Source organism: Mesoplodon densirostris, chromosome 19, assembly GCF_025265405.1.
Source record: "Mesoplodon densirostris isolate mMesDen1 chromosome 19, mMesDen1 primary haplotype, whole genome shotgun sequence".
Classification (NCBI taxonomy): domain Eukaryota; kingdom Metazoa; phylum Chordata; class Mammalia; order Artiodactyla; family Ziphiidae; genus Mesoplodon; species Mesoplodon densirostris.
In genome coordinates this window covers 58,890,404-58,910,596 of record NC_082679.1, presented here as the reverse complement: position 1 = coordinate 58,910,596, position 20,193 = coordinate 58,890,404, and the positions used below count along the sequence as shown (strand labels likewise).

General features: G+C 44.9%; 1 protein-coding gene across 4 annotated transcripts; it reads left to right on the top strand.

The window, feature by feature from the left end:
* Positions 1 to 96: 96 nt before the first annotated feature.
* On the top strand, positions 97 to 19,309 carry C19H16orf46 (chromosome 19 C16orf46 homolog). 4 transcript variants are annotated; one of them, XM_060084111.1, is made up of 4 exons: positions 97 to 300; positions 10,597 to 10,727; positions 12,764 to 13,011; positions 18,087 to 19,309. In XM_060084111.1, exons 3-4 carry the CDS (start codon positions 12,802 to 12,804, stop codon positions 19,098 to 19,100), a joined length of 1,224 nt encoding a protein of 407 aa, XP_059940094.1. In that variant the 5' UTR covers positions 97 to 300; positions 10,597 to 10,727; positions 12,764 to 12,801; the 3' UTR covers positions 19,101 to 19,309. The 4 variants fall into 4 exon arrangements, with proteins under 4 accessions (XP_059940094.1, XP_059940093.1, XP_059940092.1 ...); XM_060084110.1 differs by having other exon boundaries at positions 10,597 to 11,385; XM_060084112.1 differs by lacking the exon at positions 97 to 300 and adding an exon at positions 730 to 759 and having other exon boundaries at positions 10,597 to 11,385.
* The last annotated feature ends 884 nt before the right edge of the window (positions 19,310 to 20,193 follow it).

Sequence of the window (20,193 nt, the reverse complement as noted above, 5' to 3'; positions counted from 1 at the left end):
TCAGTTTTGCTGCGCGTGGCGCTTATACGTCACTTCCACTGCGAATCCCCCGCAGGCCCGCCTACCGCCCCGCCCCCAGTGCGTCCGTAACCCAGGGCAACTGCTGCTGTCGCCCGCCGGCGGGGACTAAGCTACCCGGGGGCCTTGGACCCCGCCGGCCCCACAGGAAGGTGTGAGCAGCGGCGGCCGCTTCCGCGCCTCCGGGGCAAGTCCCCAGACCACTCCGCGGGCGGCAGAGCGAGACCCCCTGCCCAGTTCGGAAGGAAGCTGCCTTCTGAGGCGGGGAGGCAAAAAGGAGAGGTAGGGCGGGCCCGGGCTGGAATCAGAGCGGGCAGGGCCTGGGGAGGAGGGCGCGGAATGGGTGGGGCAGCGGGAGGAGCCATTGAAAGGGCGGAGGCCTATGAGGGAGGAGCCAATGGAGGAAGGGGTGGGGCTTGTGGAACAAGCGGGGGCGCTTTGCTGGAGGGCATAGCTATTGAAAGAAGGGGATCGGGAAATTGGGATTGATTGACATATATACTCTAATATGTATAAAGTAGATAACTAATAAGAACCTGCTGTATAAAAAATAAATAAAATAAAATTCAAAAATTCAAAAAAAAAGAAGGGGAGCATCTTTTGTGGCAATGTAGGAACTGCTGGAGAAAGGGGAGGAGCTAGATGAGGAAAAAAGAAGGATCGTGGAAGAAGGGGAGGGGCCTGTGGGGGAGGGGGTGGGGCTACTAGAGGAAAGAGAGGAGCCAGCTTCAGGAGCCACAGGTGGAGTGAGTGTGTGTTTCAAGACTTGAACTTTCCTGTACATTGTTTGTTGTGTGAGAGCTGGGAAGACGGGCGTTGCTTTACCATTTTACTACCAGTGTTAGGCATCTAATAGGCACTTAGTGCGTAACGAATGTGACTGGAAAAAGCAGAAGAGTTGGAGACTGGGATTGGAGTAGAAATGTTCCGATAGGGAGGGATGGTTGTAGAAACTGCTGTCCTAGGAATCATTCTGTGAATAATCAAAGCTGCTGTGCTCTGTAGGTGTATAAGAAGCATAAAGCACAGATAATGAACATGGGGAGATAAAATTTATACTCTTGAAAATGTGAACAAATTGTTCGAATGGGGTGGTGCAACCTTTGAGGCGAAGTTTCAGCTGCCAAGTTGTGTTCCCAGACGGTAAGTTAGGTCGCAGTCCCAGTATCATTTTCCTTTAGAAGCTATATTGCCAGTGATCAGCATGCCCAGGCCAATCTTCAAGACCTATTTAACCAGTTCATATGCATAAAGCTTAGCTCTGCAGTAAGAAACTTAACTTCCATCATGGCTAAGAGTGTTGGTATTCTTTGATTTCTTCATTCAACACATGTTGATAAGGATCCACAGGAATATCCATTCAGAATTCCAAGTGAGGCTGCCAGAGACCTGACTTTCCCTGGCTGGAATTCTGGCATAGATTCAAGATTCTTTGAAACCTGAAACTTCTAGGAAAATGGGGGTAGGTGTGTGGGCATGGCGAAGAGGCAGGGAGGGGGTAAGGAGTTTTGAGGTAATCACAGCCTGCTTTCGACAGAAACAACCTGCTTTTGACTTCAACATTCTGGGCTTTTCACCTCTTCTGGCCCATTAACATTCCGTTCATCATTAATTGATTAAGAATATGTCAACTAGGTACAGGAATAGAGGGTAAGGCATTTGTAGTCTGACTGCATGGACAAGTGATAGCGAATATGTGGCAAAGAAGATTGCAAAAAGAAAGAAAGAGGGCTTCCCTGGTGGCTCAGTGGTTGAGAGTCCGCCTGCCGATGCAGGGGACATGGGTTCGCGCCCTGGTCCGGGAAGATCCCACGTGCCGCGGAGCGGCTGGGCCCGTGAGCCATGGCCGCTGAGCCTGCGCGTCCGGAGCGTGTGCTCCGCAACGGGAGAGGCCACAACAGTGAGAGGCCCACGTACTGCAAAAAAACAAAAAACAAAACAGTCTCATAGTTATACGTAGTTTATAAAGAGCGCTCATGAGTTATTTTTTAATGTAAATTTTCATCTTTAATGCCAAACTCTTTTCCAAAGTATACCCATTTACTCTCCATCGACATTTTACACTTTATCAACAGGTTTTTTTTTAAACTTTACCAAGATTTTGGTTATGTTGTGCTATCTCAATTGACTTTTTGTGTAAAGTTCTATGAATTTTAACATATATATAGACACCAATCTGTCTACCATTGCTATAGTTATGTCTTTTTGAGAATGTCATATAGAGTATACACACTCCTGTATACTGTAGAGCATGCAGTACAATTTTTGGAAAACGACTGGCTTCACTCAGCATAATGCCTTTGAGATTCATCCATGTCATTATACGTAGAGAGACTTTGTTTCTTCTTATTGCTGAGTAGTTGTCCATTGTATGCATATACCAGTTTGTCTACCTGTTCACCTATTGAAGGATATTTGGGGTGTTTCCAGTTTGAGGCAATTATGAACAGAGTTGCTATAAATACTCATGTACAGATTTTGTGTGAATATAAGTTTTAATTTCTCTAGAATAGTAATCAAGAGTAAGATGGCTGTGTAGTTTGGTGAGTGTATGTCTCCCTGTATAAGAAATTGCCAGATTGTTTTCTAGAGGGGCTTTACCACTTTGCATTTCTACTAGCAATGTATGAGAATTCCAGCTGCTGCTGTCCTTGCCAACAGTTGGTATTGTCAATATATATATATATATTTTAACATCTTTATTGGAGTATAATTACTTTACAATGGTGTATTAGTTTCTACTTTATAACAAAGTAAATCAGCCATACATATACATATATCCCCATATTTCCTCCCTCTTGCATCTCCCTCTCGCGTCTCCCTATCCCACCCCTCTAGGTGGTCACAAAGCACTGAGCTTATCTCCCTGTGCTATGAAGCTGCTTCCCACTAGCTATCTATTTTACATTTGGTAGTGTATATATGTCCACGCCACTCTCTCACTTCGTCCCAGCTTACCCTTCCCCCTCCCCGTGTCCTCAATTCCATTCTCTACACCTGCCTCCTTATTCCTGTCCTGCCCTTATTTTCTTCAGAACCTTTTTTTTTTTTTTAGATTCCATATATATGTGTTAGCATACGGTATTTGTTTTTCTCTTTCTGACTTACTTCACTCTGTATGACAGACTCTAGGTCCATTCACCTCACTACAAATAGCTCAATTTCGCTTCTTTTTATGGCTGAGTAGTATTCCATTGTATATATGTGCCACAACTTCTTTATCCATTCATCTGTCAATGGACACTTAGGTTGCTTCAGTATACCCCTGGTAGTGGGATTTCTGGGTCACTATTTTTAATTTTAGCCATTTTAACATGTGGTTTTAATTTGCATTTCCCTAATGGCTACTGATGTTGAATGTCTTTTTATGTGCTTTTTTTTTTATGGGGAATAATTGCAATCCCTGATCCCCATCACAAATGGGGTTCAACAGGTAACCCGCATCTGCTGGCATAGGGTAGGCACACACTGAGCTAGGCATCACAGACCTGTTATTGCTCAATCTTGGGTGGCTGAATGCCATTTGTCCCTCTAAGAAGTATGTGCTTATTATATCCTCTTTGGTGAAGTGTCTGTTCAAGTGTTTTGTCCATCTTGTATTTGGCAAAATTAATTTTTCAATTTTCTATTAGTTGTTAGTTTCTTACTATTGAGTTTGCAGAGTTCTTTACATATTCTGGATAGAAGTCCTTTATCAAATAAGCGATTTGCAAATATTTTCTCCCAGTCTGTAGCTTGTCTCTTTTCATTCTCCAACAGAGCTTTTGGCAGAGTGAACATTCATAATTTTAATGAGGACCAGTTTATCTATCTATCTATCTATCTATCTATCTATTTATTTATTTTATGGATCATGCTTTTGGTGTCATGTCTAGTACACTTTGCCTAACCCCAGTTCTTAAAGATTTTCTGTATTTTTTTCTAAAAGTTATATAGTTTTATGGTTTATATTTAGATCTATGATCCATTTTAAGTTAATTTTTTGCATATGAATGGCCAATTATTGCAACATTCTTGTTGAAAGACTGTTCTTTCTGCACTTAATGTTTTTTTCATCTTTGTCAAAAGTCAATTGGCCGTGTTTATGTGGGCATATTTTTGAACCCCTTATTCTGGCCCATTGATCTGTTTGTCTCTGCATTCACCAATACCATACTGATTCCTATAATTTTATGGTAATTTTTGTGTGTTTGTTTGTTGTTTTGTTTTGTTTTTGAGTTTAAAAAGGTATTATTCTTTATTTTAAAAAATAGTGATAAAATATACATAATGTAAAACTTACCATCTTCACTGTATTTAAGTGTACAGTTCAGTGGCATTAAGTACATTCACATTGTTGGTGCACCCATCACCACTGTCCACCTCCAGAACGTTTTTCTTTCTTTTTTTTTCACACACACACACACACACACACACACACACACACACACACTGTATTTTACTTTTACAAGAGCTAAATAAACTGACACCAAGCATTGTAAATGGATGACCACAACAAAATACCATACTGATTCCTATAGTTTTATGGTAATTTTTTAAACTGGGTAATGTGATTCCTCAATTTTGTTCTTCATTTTCATAATTGTTTTAGCTATTATAGTTCCTTTTACATTTCCTAATAAATTTTAAAACCAGTTTGTTAATATCTATAATAAATCCTGCTCTAGATTCATATCTTGATATTCAGCAGTTATTCCTCCAACTTCTTCTTTGAGATTGTCTATCTATTCTTGGGCCTTTGTATTTTCACATACTTTTTTTTTGCGGTACGTGGGCCTCTCACTGTTGTGGCCTCTCCCTTTGCGGAGCACAGGCTCCAGATGCGCAGGCTCAGAGGCCATGGCCCACGGGCCCAGCCGCTCCGCGGCATGTGGGATCTTCCCGGACCGGGGCACGAACCCGCATCCCCTGCATCGGCAGGCGGACTCTCAATCACTGCGCCACCAGGGAAGCCCTCACATACGTTTTTGAATCCAGAAAATTGAAAACAGTTTTAAGAAAATAATTTTAACTTTATAGTCCTATCTTCCCAAGATCTAGGACTTCCCATTTCCAGGAGCCCTGGACTCTATTTTCAAAGACCACAAATGTCTATATTTTAAGTAGTGATATTTATAGTTATTAAAGGTCATTTGCTTTGTATCTCACCTCTGATGATACCAGACCAGTGTGGAACCAAGACATTACTACTGGTCACCAAAATCTGGCTTCCTTTTCCTTCTGGAGATAGAGGAGGAAGTATTATCTCCACTTCTCCTTGAAGTTAAGCAGTACCTTGTGACTTGTTCTAGTTAATCACATGGAGACTGAAGTCCTATGAGTTACTTCTAGGCAGAAACATCTAAGAGCCAGTGATTCCCCATGTTTGCCATCACCTTCCGCCATCGCAGTTGGCTACGGTTTCCCAGGATGGTGTCTCCATCAGTTCAAGTTCCAGGGTGAGGATAATGTGGAGCAGAGTCCAAAGCATCGTACAGTGGACATGCAGCATGAGTTAGAAATCAATTCATGTGGGCTTCCCTGGTGGCGCAGTGGTTGAGAGTCTGCCTGCCGATGCAGGGGACACGGGTTCATGCCCCGGTCCGGGAAGATCCCACATGCCGCAGTGCGGCTGGGCCTGTGAGCCATGGCCACTGAGCCTGTGCGTCCAGAGCCTGTGCTCCGCAACGGGAGAGGCCACAACAGTGAGAGGCCCACGTACCGCAAAAAAAAAGAAAAAAGAAATAAATTCATGTTGTTTTTTACCACTGGAAAAAAACCCCTGGGATTGCCTGTTATTGCAGGATAACCTTGACTATCCTGACTAATACTAGGTAGCTGAGGCTAATAGACAGTGACCATGTGTCAAACTGAAGTATACCCTGGTAAGGCTGCCAGGGCAACCCCAAAAAGAACCTGACAGCTTAAGCCATATTGGGGGCAAACACACACAAAACAAACAAAAATTCAGAGTTTTATGGGCATTTTCAAATAGACCCATTTCTACTTTTGTTAAAATGATAAAGTAACTACATTATCACCTTCTTGACCAAGGAAATACAAAGTTTCTTTCTGTAATAATATAGCATACTCTATCTGTCTCTTCTTGTGTCTTCTGCTATCCCTTTTCTTAGCTTCTCTTCAGCTACTAGCCTTTTCGAAATGTCTTTGTGTTCTTGGTTGGGGTTGGGGGGGTGTCTCCTCTTTTCACGTAGGTTTCTCTCTGGGCAGCATTGTTTATTTGAAAATAGTAGATATGGTCATTGTTCCCAGTTTACAAGAATTTCAACCCCTGCCACCCTATTTTAACTTTCATCCAACACATCCATGAGCATAGCAACAGAAGACATGTCCTTTCGCTGGACTCCGCTGTAATAGCAGTGTGCCTCTGCCACCGGCCAGTGGCAGCTTAATGGAAATCTTTGTTCATTTCAGGAGCAGGACATTTGTATTCTAAGTTACAGATTGGTTAGGCTGTCAAAGCTCCATTGATTTTGCTAGATGTATAACAAAAAGGCATTTGGTAGTCTCTGTACTTCTTCATTCACAAACTACACCATCATAGTGCGGAGTCAGAGATCGGGAAGGTAATGTCTACTTTTTTTCCCCTCTGCATTTCAAGCCCTTTCTTTTGCATTCAGTAAATTCAATGAGAAGGCTTTGAGTACTTTGACTTATGAGTAGTTGGCCAATTATTTATGGAGTGTCTCCAAATCACCTTCGTAAGCTTTATTCTCTGTTATTTTTTGACTTTGTGGTACATCTGTTCTCTTTATGTAAGTCCCTCTTCAAGGTCTTTACTCCAGCTTAAAATTATACAAACCGTGTAATCTATTCTTTGATACATTTACTTCAGTTTGCTTAAGGTCAAAATTCATACTTCGCTCACTTCTACCATATTCTGATAACACGATGGCTTAAAAAAACATGTTATTATGGAAAATTTCACAGTGACATAAAAGTAGAGAGAATAATGCAATTAACCTCCGTGTCCTCATACCCTTCTACAACAAACAGAATTTGTGGCTACTTTTATTTCCTCATTCTCTCTCTAACCATGGCCACACCCACCCCCTTGCAGGACTTTTGAAGCAAATCATAATGGCTTATGTTTAATTGGTAAAATAATAACCTACTTTACAGGTTTTTTGCTGATCACTTTCTTTCCGTTTCTGTTTTTTTTTTTTTTTTTTTTGCAAAGTTATTTATTTTTGGCTGCGTTGGGTCTTCGTTGCTGCGCGGGCTTTCTGTAGTTGCCGCGAGCAGGGGCTACTCTTATTTGCGGTGCAGGGGCTTCTCACCACGGTGACCTCTCTTGTTGTGGAGCATGGGCTCTAAGACCACGGGCTTCAGTAGTAGTTGCACGCGGGCTCAGTAGTTGTGGCTCGCGGGCTCTAGAGCGCAGGCTCAGTAGTTGTGGCACATGGGCTTATTTGCCCCATGGCATGTCGGATCTTCCGAGACCAGAGCTCGAACCCGTGTCCCCTGCATTGGCAGGTGGATTCTTAACCACTGTGCCACCAGGGAAATCCCATTTCTGTTTACTTTAAATGCTACTAGAAATGATATTTTCTGTATCTTACTGAATTTCCATAGGCTCTTAGACTCTCATTCATCTTCTTTATTTCATTTCCACATATCTTAAGTTCCTTGGATCAGTTTTTCTTTGGGTTTATTCTTGTTTATCCAAACATGTACTTCTGGGGCTTGCACCTCAGTCAAAATTTTCTTCTTTGTACATTTCAGTTCTAGCCACTTCAATAGCGTATGTCAGAGAATTTAATACCTTCTGGCATACATCTGTGTGCCTTCCTGCTTTGTACTCCAAATCCAATTTTCTAGTTGCACCTGCAAATGCATTTTCCCATGGGAGCATTTTCACTGTGATTTTTGTGTTTCCTTGATGTAATTTTCTTGGAAAACATATGGACTTTTATTTAAACTTTATACCAGTGATTCTTAAACCAAATCAGGTTGTAAAGCTCTGTGGAAATCAAGAAGTGGAAGAACATGAGTTCTGATTTACTTCAAATCTATAAACAAGGCATCATTTTATCATCAGAAAATGAGTATTATATCACTGCAGATTTCTGCATTCCAACATAAAAGGAAAACTGCATGTAATTTGTAAGAAATCACATATCCACTCTTTCAGTTGACCTTTGATTGCTTCTTGCACATTTCTATTTGTCGTCTCTTACATGAGCTGGAGGACAAGAATGGGCAATAAATCTTGAAGGCACAGGACTTCCCTGGTGGTCCAGTGGGTAAGACTCTGAGCTCCCAGTGCAGGGGGCCCGGGTTCCATCCCTGCTCAGGGAACTAGATCCTGCTTGCGTGGCGCAACTAAGAGTCTGCATGCCACAACTAAGAGTCTGCGTGCCACAACTATGTTGCAACAGGATCCCACGTGCTGCAACTAAGACCCGATGCAGCCAAAATAAATAAATAAACTAATTAGATATTTTTAAAAATCTTGAAGTCATGTTTATAGGAGGAAAACTGAAAATTAAGATGATTCTTTACACTTACTGAAGTTTTTCTAGTTAGGAAAAGCCCATCAATATTCTGTTTTAGTACTGGAGCATCTTGACGCAGCTTGAGAACACCAGTGTTCCAGAGGAGCACCTAGCAACCTGGTATGCAGTAATCTGACCATTTGACGAAGAATACTGCATTTACCAACTCAGAGATGATACTTTGTTTTCAGTCATAAGGAGTCAGTATAGTTCCCATGATCCCCCATTAAATGAGCAAAGTACTTATATTGGGTTGGCCAAAAATTCGTTCAGGTTTTTCCGTAAGATGTTACAGGAGAACCCGAACGAACCCAGCCCAATAAAAATGTAGTATTTATAACAAATAAGTAAAGTGCATATAGCAGTGCCTGGCACATAGTAAGAGCTATGTAACAGTAAGTTTTATTATTAAATTATTGTTGTTACCTGGGTTTCCTTTGGCAGTTGGTAATATAATGTGACTGGAACCTCTTCTGGTGCCTTCACCAGGTCCTTCTTCTAACTTACTCTAGTTTTTGTTGTTGTTGATTTTTGTTTGTTTCTGTTTGTTTGTTTGGCTGTGGCATGAGGGATCTTAGTTCCCCGACCAGGGATCGAATCTGTGCCCCCTGCAGTGGGAGCGTGGAGTCCTAACCACTGACCCACCAGCGAATTCCCTCTACTGACTCTAAAATAGGGGCTTGGGCCTTCCCTGGTGGTGCAGTGGTTAAGAATCTGCCTGTCAATGCAGGGGACACGGGTTCGATCCCTGGTCCAGGAAGACCCCACAGGCTGCAGAGCAACTAAGCCCGTGTGCCACAGCTACTGAGCCTGTGAGCCACAGCTACTGAAGCCCGCGAGCCTAGAGCCCATGCTCCACAAGAAGAGAAGCCACCGCAGTGAGAAGCCCGTGCACCGCCATGAAGAGTAGCCCCTGCTCTCCGCAGCTAGAGAAAGCCCACGCGCAGCAACGAAGACCCAACGCTGCCAAGAAGAAGGGGGGTGCTCACCTAATACCACATCTTTGGCCTCTGTGGTTCTTCTCTCTAGATATAGAGATAGAGATAGGGATATAGTGTTCCCCTCGGATTTCACATATTCTCTTGACATGTGAGAAGTAGATGGAGGATCTGGAGATGGTTAACCTGTAAGAGAAGAGTACATGGAACATTTTCATAGGGCTGTTGGGAGGCTAAGGCAGTGGCCAGTCTCTGAATCAATGATTCTTCAATCCTCTGTAGTGACAGACTGCTTTGTACCTCTGATGCAAGCCCTTCCTCCCCAAAATGATTGAGCGTTCGCAGAGGCATCATAGACCTCCAGAAACCCATCCGTGGATGGGAAGGCTGCTTCCTGTCTTGGTCTGGAGGGCAAAACAAGGACCAGGGAGTCGACGATGTTGAATGGGCAGGGAAAGAAGTCCTGGATCCATATAAGGATGCTCTTTCTAACAGAGTGGTAGTTCTCCAACTTTGCAGGATTTTATAATCACCTAGGGTGATTTTAAAAATTCTGATGGCCAGGCTGTGCCCAGACCGACTATAATCAGAACTCCTGTGGGTATAGTCTGGGCATTTTTACTTTTTATAAAGCTCCCAGATGATTCCAAGGTGCAGCCGAGTTCAGGAATCAGTAAATTAGAGAACTTTGCCATTGGAACAGTCTCTTTAAGTAGTGAGCGCCTTGTCAGTGGAGATACTTCAAGCACAGAACATTTTTCTTATTGATTTGAACATTCTAACTATACTTAATCTCTCCTAAACAGTATCTATATCTTTGCTCTATTAACCTCAAGTTCACATTTATTTTATTATTTAAGAAATGACTTCGCTTTTGATTCTCTGCTTTTTTTCTTTCCAATTGTACACTTGTTAAGTCTATGGGTTCTGTGGTATTTGCATTTGTAATTCAAAATTACAAAGGTATGAGTGTACTTATAGGAGCTTCTTTGGCCTGGGCAGCAACTAAAGTGAAATTTCACAATATGAAAGGCCCAGGCTGGTTTGCACAATCTGTCTGGTCCTTAAGCATACTTCTGTTTGGAAACAGAATAGTGTTTCTAGTTTTCAGTCACTTGTAATATCATTTCTTTCCCTTTCAGCTTTCATTCATTTCCTCTGATGTCATATTGGAAAAGATGAGGATGCCCAAAGATATTTGACCTTCCATAGATAAATGGAACCTTATTAGCATCAAAATGCCATTTTAAGCCTGTGTGAAAAAGCCAAAATGGTAATTAAACAGATATTGTTATAAGAAGTTGCTGATCTCTACCTAGACAGAAAGTGAAAATGTATGCTTCTGGCAGGGGTCACTTTGGCGTGAGAGAGCAAGGCGTGTCGTCCCCAGTGGCCTCTGTCTCGTTACAAGCAAAGTTTTCCTCAGGAAGGTCCTGGCCATTCATCAGCAGTCATTGTGCTGATGTAATATTGGTGGTCATTGCCTGGGCATTAGAGTTCATCCACACAGCTTGCAGGGTCCCCAGGAGGAATCCATCTGTGGGACTGTATTACAATCATGCTGGTTTTATAGATGAGCAAACAGACCTGGAAAAGTAACTTGCCCAACAAGACAGACAGTTAGGACATAGGATTGGAACCCTGGCTGATTGGAACCCGAGTCTGTGCTCTCCTGATAAGGATTATTACTTTCCTAACACTTTGGCTGGCTTATGAATGCCAAGTCCTATTTTTCAAGCTCGAAAAACATCAGCTAAAGATAGACAGCAGCATCATCACCACCACCTACCACCACCACAGCCACCGACACCATCGTCAGCACCACCTACTCTATCAGTTCTCTAGGACTGCCACCACGAAGCACCACAGAGAACAGAAGTTTACTCTCTCAGTTCTAGAGACTTGGAGTCCGAAGTCAAGGTGTTGGCAGGGTTCGTTCCTTCTTTGTTTTTTCTGGGTTGTCTTTTCACTTTTTTTGTTTGTTCGTTTGTTTTGACCACGCTGTGCAGCATGTGGGATCTTAGTTCCCTGACCTGGGATCGAACCTGTGCCCCCTGCATTGGGAGTGCGGAGTCTTAACCACTGGACCGCGAGGGAAGTCCCTCCCTTTTTTTTTGTTAAACTGAACTGTTAAACAAATCAATTGATTTACAGTGTTGTGTTACTTTCAGGTGTACAGCAAAGTGATTCAGTTATATATATATATATATATATAATAGATATAATATATAATTATATCTATAATATATATATTCTTTTTCAGAAAGAATATATATATTCTTTTTCAGATTCTTTTCCCTTATAGGTTATTATAAAATACTGAGTATAGTTCCCTGTGCTATAGAGTAGGTCCTTGCTGGTTATCTATTTTACACATGGCAGTGTGTATATGTTAATCCCAGACTCCTAATTTATCCCTCCCCCTGGGTTGGTACCTTCTGAGGCTGTGAGGGAGGGATGTGTTCCAGGCCTCTCTCCTTGACTTGTAGATGACCGTCTCGTCCCTGGGTCTCCTCACATTGTCTTCCCTCTAAGCATGTCTGTGTCCAAAGTTCCCCTCTCTATGCGGACACCTTCATATAGGGTGGATGAGGGTGAACCAATTGACTTAGCTTTGACCACATTCTCCATCAGCTTCCTCAGAAGCCAAAGGATCCCCAAGCCGACATCCAGGGTTGTTTGGACAGGACAGAGGAGGTGGCTGGGATGCATCAGTCACACACAGCATGATGGTTCTCTTCATATTAGCACAGTATCATTTGGGTGTTTTGGGAGTGGAGGGTAGGGATGCTTAACCCTACATTCCTACTCTGTAGGGGCACTTGGTACCCCATCACGAGAGACAGAGTCTGTGGTAACATCTTTCTACCCTCTTTTCTTCGCTTCCAACTTTGGTCTTTAAATCCATCAGTCTTTAAAATTAGCCTTATCTTTTACAATGTCAATAGCTGGCAAAGGATGATTTTGTAATATTTCTTCTGTCTATTCCTGAACGTATCTTGAAGATATTTTACCTGAGTTGTTGAATTGCTTTTAAAAAAAAAATTAGGGGCCTCCCTGGTGGCGCAGTGGTTGAGAGTCCGCCTGCCGATGCAGGGGACACGGGTTCGTGCCCCGATCCCGGAGGATCCCACATGCCGCGGAGCGGCTGGGCCCGCGAGCCATGGCCGCGGAGCCTGTGTGTCCGGAGCCTGTGCTCCGCAACGGGAGAGGCCACAGCAGTGAGAGGCCCGCGTACAGCAAAAAAAAAAAAAAAAAAAAAAAAAAAAAAAATTAAATGCTAAGTTCAATTTACATTTCAAACCACAGGAAGAAGATGTTAAAGACTTTCAGCAACCATCGCAGTAATGGATCTCAGTCTGAAAAATGAGACTGAATTAGAAAATAGTGAAAATAATGAAATTCCAAGCACAGAAGAAACTGAATTAATCTATACTTGTCCACATGAAAGAAGTGAAAAGAATCATGTTTGTTGTCTTCTCAATATCAGTGACATTACACTTGAACAAGATGAAGAAGCCAAAGAGTTTGTCATTGGAACTGGATGGGAAGAAGCAGTGAGTATTTTCTTGAGTTAGGTCTCTCGCATGTCAGTGTTTTGTCACAAGCCTTTTCTTTTACTATTTTCAAAAATAGTTACTATTGCCAAAAAAATGTGTAAATGATGAAATATAGAAACCTTTTGGAACAGAGGTAGAATGTTCATGATGATAATAGCTGTACCTTTTATTGAGTATTTATGGCCACTCACTATTGGCAAGCACAGTACTGAATGCTTTATATACATCAATTCATTCACCTTCTCAATAGTTCTGTGAGGCAGGTATTATGTGAGGCATAATATCGTGTGAGACAGCCTCACTTCTTGGACAAGGATACCAAAGCACCCAAAAGGTGAAATGTGTCAAAGATCACCCAGGCAGTGGTCAAGGCAGGGCTTGAACCCAGGTATTCTGGACTCCAGAACCCAAGCCACTTAACTTAACCCAAGCTACTTAATTCCCCAAGAGACCTGAGATTTTTATCCTGGTGGTTCTACTCAGAACCCTGTGGGTTTATTCTTAAACTATTGTTAGAATCAGTAATAGAAAAACAGTTCTAAATTTAGAACTGTAAGGGAATTTGGTCTAATCCAATGATTTTCACTTGGTAGTGTCACACTGGTGGGGAGGGAGAGGGGATGCTACTGGATGTAGTGGGTAGAGGCCAGGGGTGCTGCTCCACATCCTACAATGCCCAGGGTGGCTCCCACTGCAATAAATGGTCCAGCCTTGGGACTTCCCCTGCGGTCTAGTGGTTAAGACTCTGTCCTTCTATTGCAGGGGGTACATGTTCGATCCCTGGTGGGGGAACTAAGATCCCACATGCCACGAAGCCAAAAAAAAAAAAAAAGAAAAAAGAAATGATCCAGCCTTGTCTTAGCTTGGGCTGCTGTAATAGAATACCATAGACTGGGTAGTTTAAGCAACAGACATTTATTTCTCAGTCCGAGGTCAGGGTGCCAGCATGGTTGGGTTCTTGGTGAGAGCCCTATTTCATTTTATTTTATTATTTTTTGGCTGTGCCATGCAGTATGCGGGATGCAGGATCTTTAGTTCCCCAAACAGGGATCGAGCCTTTGCCCCCTGCAGTGGAAGTGTGGAGTCTTAACCACTGGACCACCAGGGAACTCCCCTCCTTTTCTTATAAGGGCACTAGTCCCATCATGAGGGCCCTGCCATCTTGACCTCATCCAACCCTAATACCTCCCAAACACCCACCTCCAAATACCATCACACTGGGGATTAGGGTTTCAACATAGGAATTTGCCAGGGGAGGGTACACAAACATGTAACCCATAAAAAGCCCCCAATGTTGCTAGTGCCAATGTTGAGAAACCTTGATCTAATTGGTTTATTTTATAAATATGGAAACTGAGGCCAAAATAAGGCAGAGTGACTCTACCCAAGTCCACTTGACAGTTACAAGAATGTGTCTTCGGAGCCTCCTCTGGTGCTCTCTCTACTGTACACCCCCCCCACCACACCTCGTTAAGCGTATTGACCTTCCATACACCCACCCCAGATCAGGTAAGTCAAGGTGGTAGAGAGTTCTATTTAAGCATGGAAAACTTTCTAAGCTTAGAAGTTAGAAGGTTCAGTTTACTATTCAAGGTAATTACTTTGAAATATACATCCAAGGGCTGTAGGAAAATAATTTTCTTTTAATTGGAAAAATTGCCCCGTTCCCCTTGCTGAGAGTACGTTTGCTGTTCACACTCTGTCTGGTGTGGGCATTTCCTCCTGCCTGCTGCCTGCTACTCTTTGCTCTCTCTGCCCAGCCCCCGACCCCTGCCCACCCAGCCCTACCCCACCTCTCAGACAGCCTTGGCTCAGGAGGGTTGACTGAGGTCTGTCCCCGCCCCCTGCAAAGGCTGGCTTCCTGCACTGGCTCATGGCCCCCTGACCCTTTCTGTGCTGGTGCCAGGGACCCCTGGGCCAGCATTTAGAGGAGGACAGAGTACACTTTGCTGGTAGCAATTCATGAGAGTTTCTTATGCTCGCAGAGCCAAGGGACCTCACAGGAGGCAGAGGATGGGATGCCTCAGGGCTGCACAATGTTGACCCGGGCTGACCCAGTGCAGGAGCTTTTCCTATCACTACCCTGCTGTTTCTCCCCGTGGCAGCCTGTGGACGCCCACACCACTTGGCGGCTCTGTGGACACTCAGTCAGGAAGGAGGCGCAGTCACCTTGCACTGCAGCTGGGCTCGAAGTCCTGGCAGACATCCAGACCTTTTTGGAAACACCTAGCTTACCTGTGACACCTCACCTGTAAGGACCAAAAAGGCAAGGTGTCATTGCCCCCTGCCCTGGGACTTGGATCCCCTGCCAGGCCATCTGAACACCCCGGAGATGTAGATCCTCTGTATCAGCCTCGACCCAAGGCTCATGTGGGGTGCCTTTTTTTTTTTTTTTTTTTGGCCGTGCCTTGCAGCTTGCTGGATCTTGGTTTCTGGACCAGGGATTGAACCCAGGGCCTCTGCAGTGAAAGCGCCGAGTCCTAACCACTGAACTGCCAGGGAACTCCCATGTGGGGTGCTTTTTATTTTATTTATTTATTTTTTTAAAAAGATATATTTATTTTATTTTTTAATTAATTTATTTTTGGCTGTGTTGGGTCTTCGTTGCTGCACGTGGGCTTTCTCTAGTTGCGGCGAGCGGGGGCTACTCTTCACTGCGGGATTCTCACCGCGGTGGCTTCTCTTGTTGTGCAGCATAGGCTCTAGGCACGCGGACTTCAGTAGTTGTGGCACGCAGGCTCAGTAGTTGTGGCGCATGGGCTTAGCTGCTTCGCGGCATGTGGGATCTTCCCGAACCAGGGATCAAACCCATGTCCCCTGCATTGGTAGGAGGATTCTTAACCAGTGCACCACCTGGGAAGTCCCTGGGGTGCTTTTTAAAATCTACCTTCCCGGCAATTCCCTGACCCTTCCCAAGCCCCTCCCCTGAGTACTGGCTTAGTAGGTTGGGGTGGGCCTTGGGACTCTGGATTTTGAAAAGCAGCTCAGGTGACTCTTAGGGTCAGGCAACTGGGGAGCCTTCTGCTGACTCAGTTGGGCCTGTTTAATAGATTCAGAAAGACAAAAGCTCAGGGGTTGCTCCACATTTTAGGCTCCCCTCACTCAACATCCCGTTAAGCCAGAGTTGGCCTTTTCCACACACACAGCCTGGAGACAAATCCCCTTGCCTGGCTGGAGGTGGGGACCAAGCGACTTGCCTCACTCCACCAAAGCCACCATCTGGAGAGAGGCTGTCAGCCTGAGGACCTGTTAGCAAATGGGCTGGGACCCTTGCTTTTCTGTAAAAGCTGGAAAACCACCTGGGGAGCCAGGGTCGAGAGCAGTGAGGTGTGAGGCAAGCAGCATGGTCCTCTTGAAGATGCAGTGCCGACCCTGCAGCACGTGACGGGAGGGGGTTCCCGGAACAGAGGCAGAGGGAGGGGGAAGCTGGGGAAGATGTGCTCAGGCTGACTCAGCGTGCAGTGCTGGGCAGCGGCCTTGTAGCCATCCAAGAACTGGGACTTCACTATGCTAAAGAAAATGTTTTTTGTTTTTTTTTTTTTATGAGAACATATTCAAGGCTTCAGCAGCACGGCTTTGGGAAGAGCTAGGCCTGTGGAATAAGAAAGTATCGGACTCCAATAGCACTTACTAGACTTTCTAAAAAAGTGATGCTGCAGGCTTCCCTGGTGGCCCAGTGATTAAGAATCCGCCTGCCAATGCAGGGGACACAGGTTCGAGCCCTGATCCGGGAAGATCCCACCTGCCACGGAGCAACTAAGCCTGTGCACCACAACTACTGAGCCTGCGCTACTGAGCCTGCGCTCTAGACCCTATGAGCCACAACTACTGAGCCCTCGTGCCACAACTACTGAAGCCCGCGTGCCTAGAGCCTGTGCTTCGCAACAAGAGAATCCATTGCAATGAGAAACCCACCCACCGCAATGAAGAGTAGCCCCCGCTCGCTGCAACTAAAGAAAGCCCGCGCAGCAAAGAAGACCCAACACAGCCATAAATAAATAAATACATAAAAATAAAGTTCCCTTTAAAAAATAAAAAAATAAAAAGGGGTGCTTCTTGACATGAATTTCTAACAGGAATTTGGGAAGCTGACCATGTGAGGTGAGAGGGTGTGGAGGGTGACAAGGGGATGATGGGAAAGGGATGTTTTTGTGCAGGAGGACCAGAGGCTGGCCCCACCTTCAGGCCCGGGAGACAATGCTGCTCCTCACAGGCTCTCCTTGTCCTCTGCTTGGGGACGCACAGACCTCCTGAATGTGCCAGCACTTGTTGGCTGTAAGGATATTTTGAGCCTCAGTTTCCTCCTCTGTAACCTGGATATCAGAATACCTAAATTGTAGCACTCCTGTGAGGATTAAATGAACGAATGCCAAGAGAGCCTCAGCTCAGTGCCTGGAACATAGTAAAATTGTGGGAGCTATTTTTGCTGTTTTTTTTTTTTTTAACATATAAGGTTGCCAGATTTAGCAAATGAAAACACAAGGCACCCAGTTGAACTTGACTTTCGGTAAACCTAATTTGTGTAAGTATATCCCGAATGTGGTCTTGTATTTTTATCTAACAGCTCTGTTTACCTGTGACCTCTGTGGCAGGGTCAGCCAGGGGACTCCGGGTGGGGCCGCGGGCATGGGTGTGCCTGGGCCCTGCTGACCCTGCATCTGCCCCTGCTTCTCCGCCTTTCCTTCAGCCTCTCCGAGCAGCCGTCTCCCGGGTGTGGTAAACAGAGCCTGCAGTACAAGAAAGCCTGGCAGGGGAGACAAGAACAAACAGTTTTGATTTTATTTTAAAAATTCTGAATTTAATGCACATCTAAAAAAATGTAGAGTCAGCACATCAATGTGGCCATTTATAGATATTATCGCTTCGTATTTTCGTCTTTAAAAATACTGTTACAAGTACTATTGCTTACTATGAGGCTAAACTAGGCATGAAAAGTTAAAACTAAAACATTGAAGTCAATTTTTAGAGAAATATTGATTTAAATAGGACAGCCAAACTGGGAATGGGGCCAAAGTAGGGGCAACTGGAGTCTAGGCAGCTCAGCCGAGGGTAACACGCTGTTTTATTTGCAGGTCCGAGGCTGGGAAAGGATTTCTCCAACTGCCTGCATCTGGCCCAGGAAGAAGCTTAAAAAGGTGAAGATGGGAGAAAGTGCCAGCAACTGCTTACTCTGTGGCAGCCTCTCCCAAGGGAGCCTGGAGGACAGGCTTCAGTCGGAGGCGGGGAAGTTGGAGTCGGCGGCTTCAGCTCCAGTTGAGGCGGGGCCAGAGAAGGATGGAGGCAGCCTCTCCCAGACTCCGGGCCCCCCGCCAGGCCCCACCACTGCCTACCGGGAAGTTAACGGGATCTGCCTTCCCACTTACAGTCAGGGAGAGAAAAAAAGTCTGCAAATAAAAGAGTTTATTGGGTGCCTGGAAGACTGGGCCACTCCTGAGGCTGTGAGGGGCAACGACCCCAGAAGCCCCAGCGGACGCGCTGACGGAAGTGCCTCCGTAGCAGACTCCTTGACTTCCAAGGCCCTTTTAGTTCTCCCTGCCCTGAAGGCTTCACCCCCAAGTGGCTTGGATGTGCCGGGTAAGAAGAGTCAGAACTTCTTCTTGCAGCTAGAAGAGAAGGGGCCGAGCGTGGCGAAGGATGAGCGAGTGGCTTGTGCATACGGAGTGAAAACAGTTGACGGGACAGGTGAAAAGAGGCCCATTGAGCTGGCCAAGCACCACAAGGGGAAGGAAACGCAGCCTGTCCCCACCCCGGTGGCCCGGACATCCCTGCTGGCCGGGCCCGAGCCCTGCTGCCTGCCCTGGTCTCTCCTGCCTGAAAAACACCTGGTGTGCCCTCCCCACCACAACAGTGTTCGCTATCTCGCCACCCTGCAGCTTGTGCAGAAACAACGAGTGCAGACCTACAAAGCCAGATACAAAGCCAGGGAGCCGAGACCTCCCGTGAAAACCCCACAGCGCATTCTCACAGCAGCCAAGCCGGCAAACAGGCCCCAAACGCTGGAGACCAAAGTGTTCTCAAGACCTCTCCTGCCGTCCCTCAAGGTGAGCAGAGTTGTTATGGCCGTTCCCACGCACAGACTCCTCTGAGTTGCCACGATGTAATTCCCTGGGAATAAGCACCGTCTGAAAGTTGTTCATCTTCTCTTCCCTCTCTCCCTCCTGCCCCAACCCCAGTCTCTTCCTCGTCCTCCTCCTTGTCTTCTTGTACACTTTTCCCTCCCCCTCTCCCCTGGTGCTTTTTTGTAGTATAATCAGAGGAAATTGAACCTCATTAAATGGGTTATGATGTGCTCTCAAAGCCCCGATATTTATGTGTTACCTGCTTCTATTGCTTAGCCGTTTACAAAACGCAAACTGGTAATGCCAGTCTCAGTCTCTGCCTGACTTATCTCTGCACTGGAAGACAAGTGGATGGTGGGGAATCTGAAGGGCCTCCCTCAGGGATGCCCCCATGCCAGCCCTGAGCCAACCCGCAGGGGCTCTTTCTGCCCCCTCAACCCCAGTGCCTTAAGCCAAGGGTACTGGACGTGTGTAGACCATATAGTTTCTTGATCTTTTGAACCTGACAGATGTCTGTCTGTTGCCGCATTTTCTCTTGCAACAAAGATCTGCTTTAATAGAAACAATGTTATAAGAGAAAAATTCCAGCCCGTGTCCAGATGAATATCCTCTGTCCAAGGTGGTGTATCCTTATATTATATCCATGGATGTACGGTATCCCTTGTTTCCTATATGTCCCAGATTTCATATATTATAGCCTCATGCTCATCTCAGATTTCATATATTTCATATATTATAGCCTCATGCTAGTCTCTGTGTCTGGGAAGTTTTTCCTACCATTCTACAGAATTCATCTTGGGAGGCAGGTTAAGAATAATTATTATTTTTTAAATGTCACTGTGATTATTGTCAGCACACATGCTTCCTCCAGTCTTACCTTATAACTGCTATTTGGGAACTCGACAACCCCAAACAGACAAGTATGGAATGGGGCTGTGACTTTCTTCCTTCTTCCATTTTTCCTCTCCCCTCATTTTACCCGAGTGCATATTTCCTGAAGTTGTATATAAATTAAACTTTTGTAAATGAGTTATATTTTAAATGTGACGTGACAATGCTATGTAGAGAAATGCTCTGAAGAACGATTTTGTAATATGCATAACCATTTAGCCGCTCTGTA

What these genes read in the sequence shown, in the direction of transcription:
- C19H16orf46 (XM_060084109.1), top strand. Translation starts at nt 12,802, where the DNA reads ATGGATCTCAGTCTGAAAAATGAGACTGAATTAGAAAATAGTGAAAAT. An exon ending in GAACTGGATGGGAAGAAGCA is followed by an intron (nt 13,012 to 18,086) that starts GTGAGTATTTTC and finishes TTTTATTTGCAG; the next exon opens with GTCCGAGGCTGGGAAAGGAT.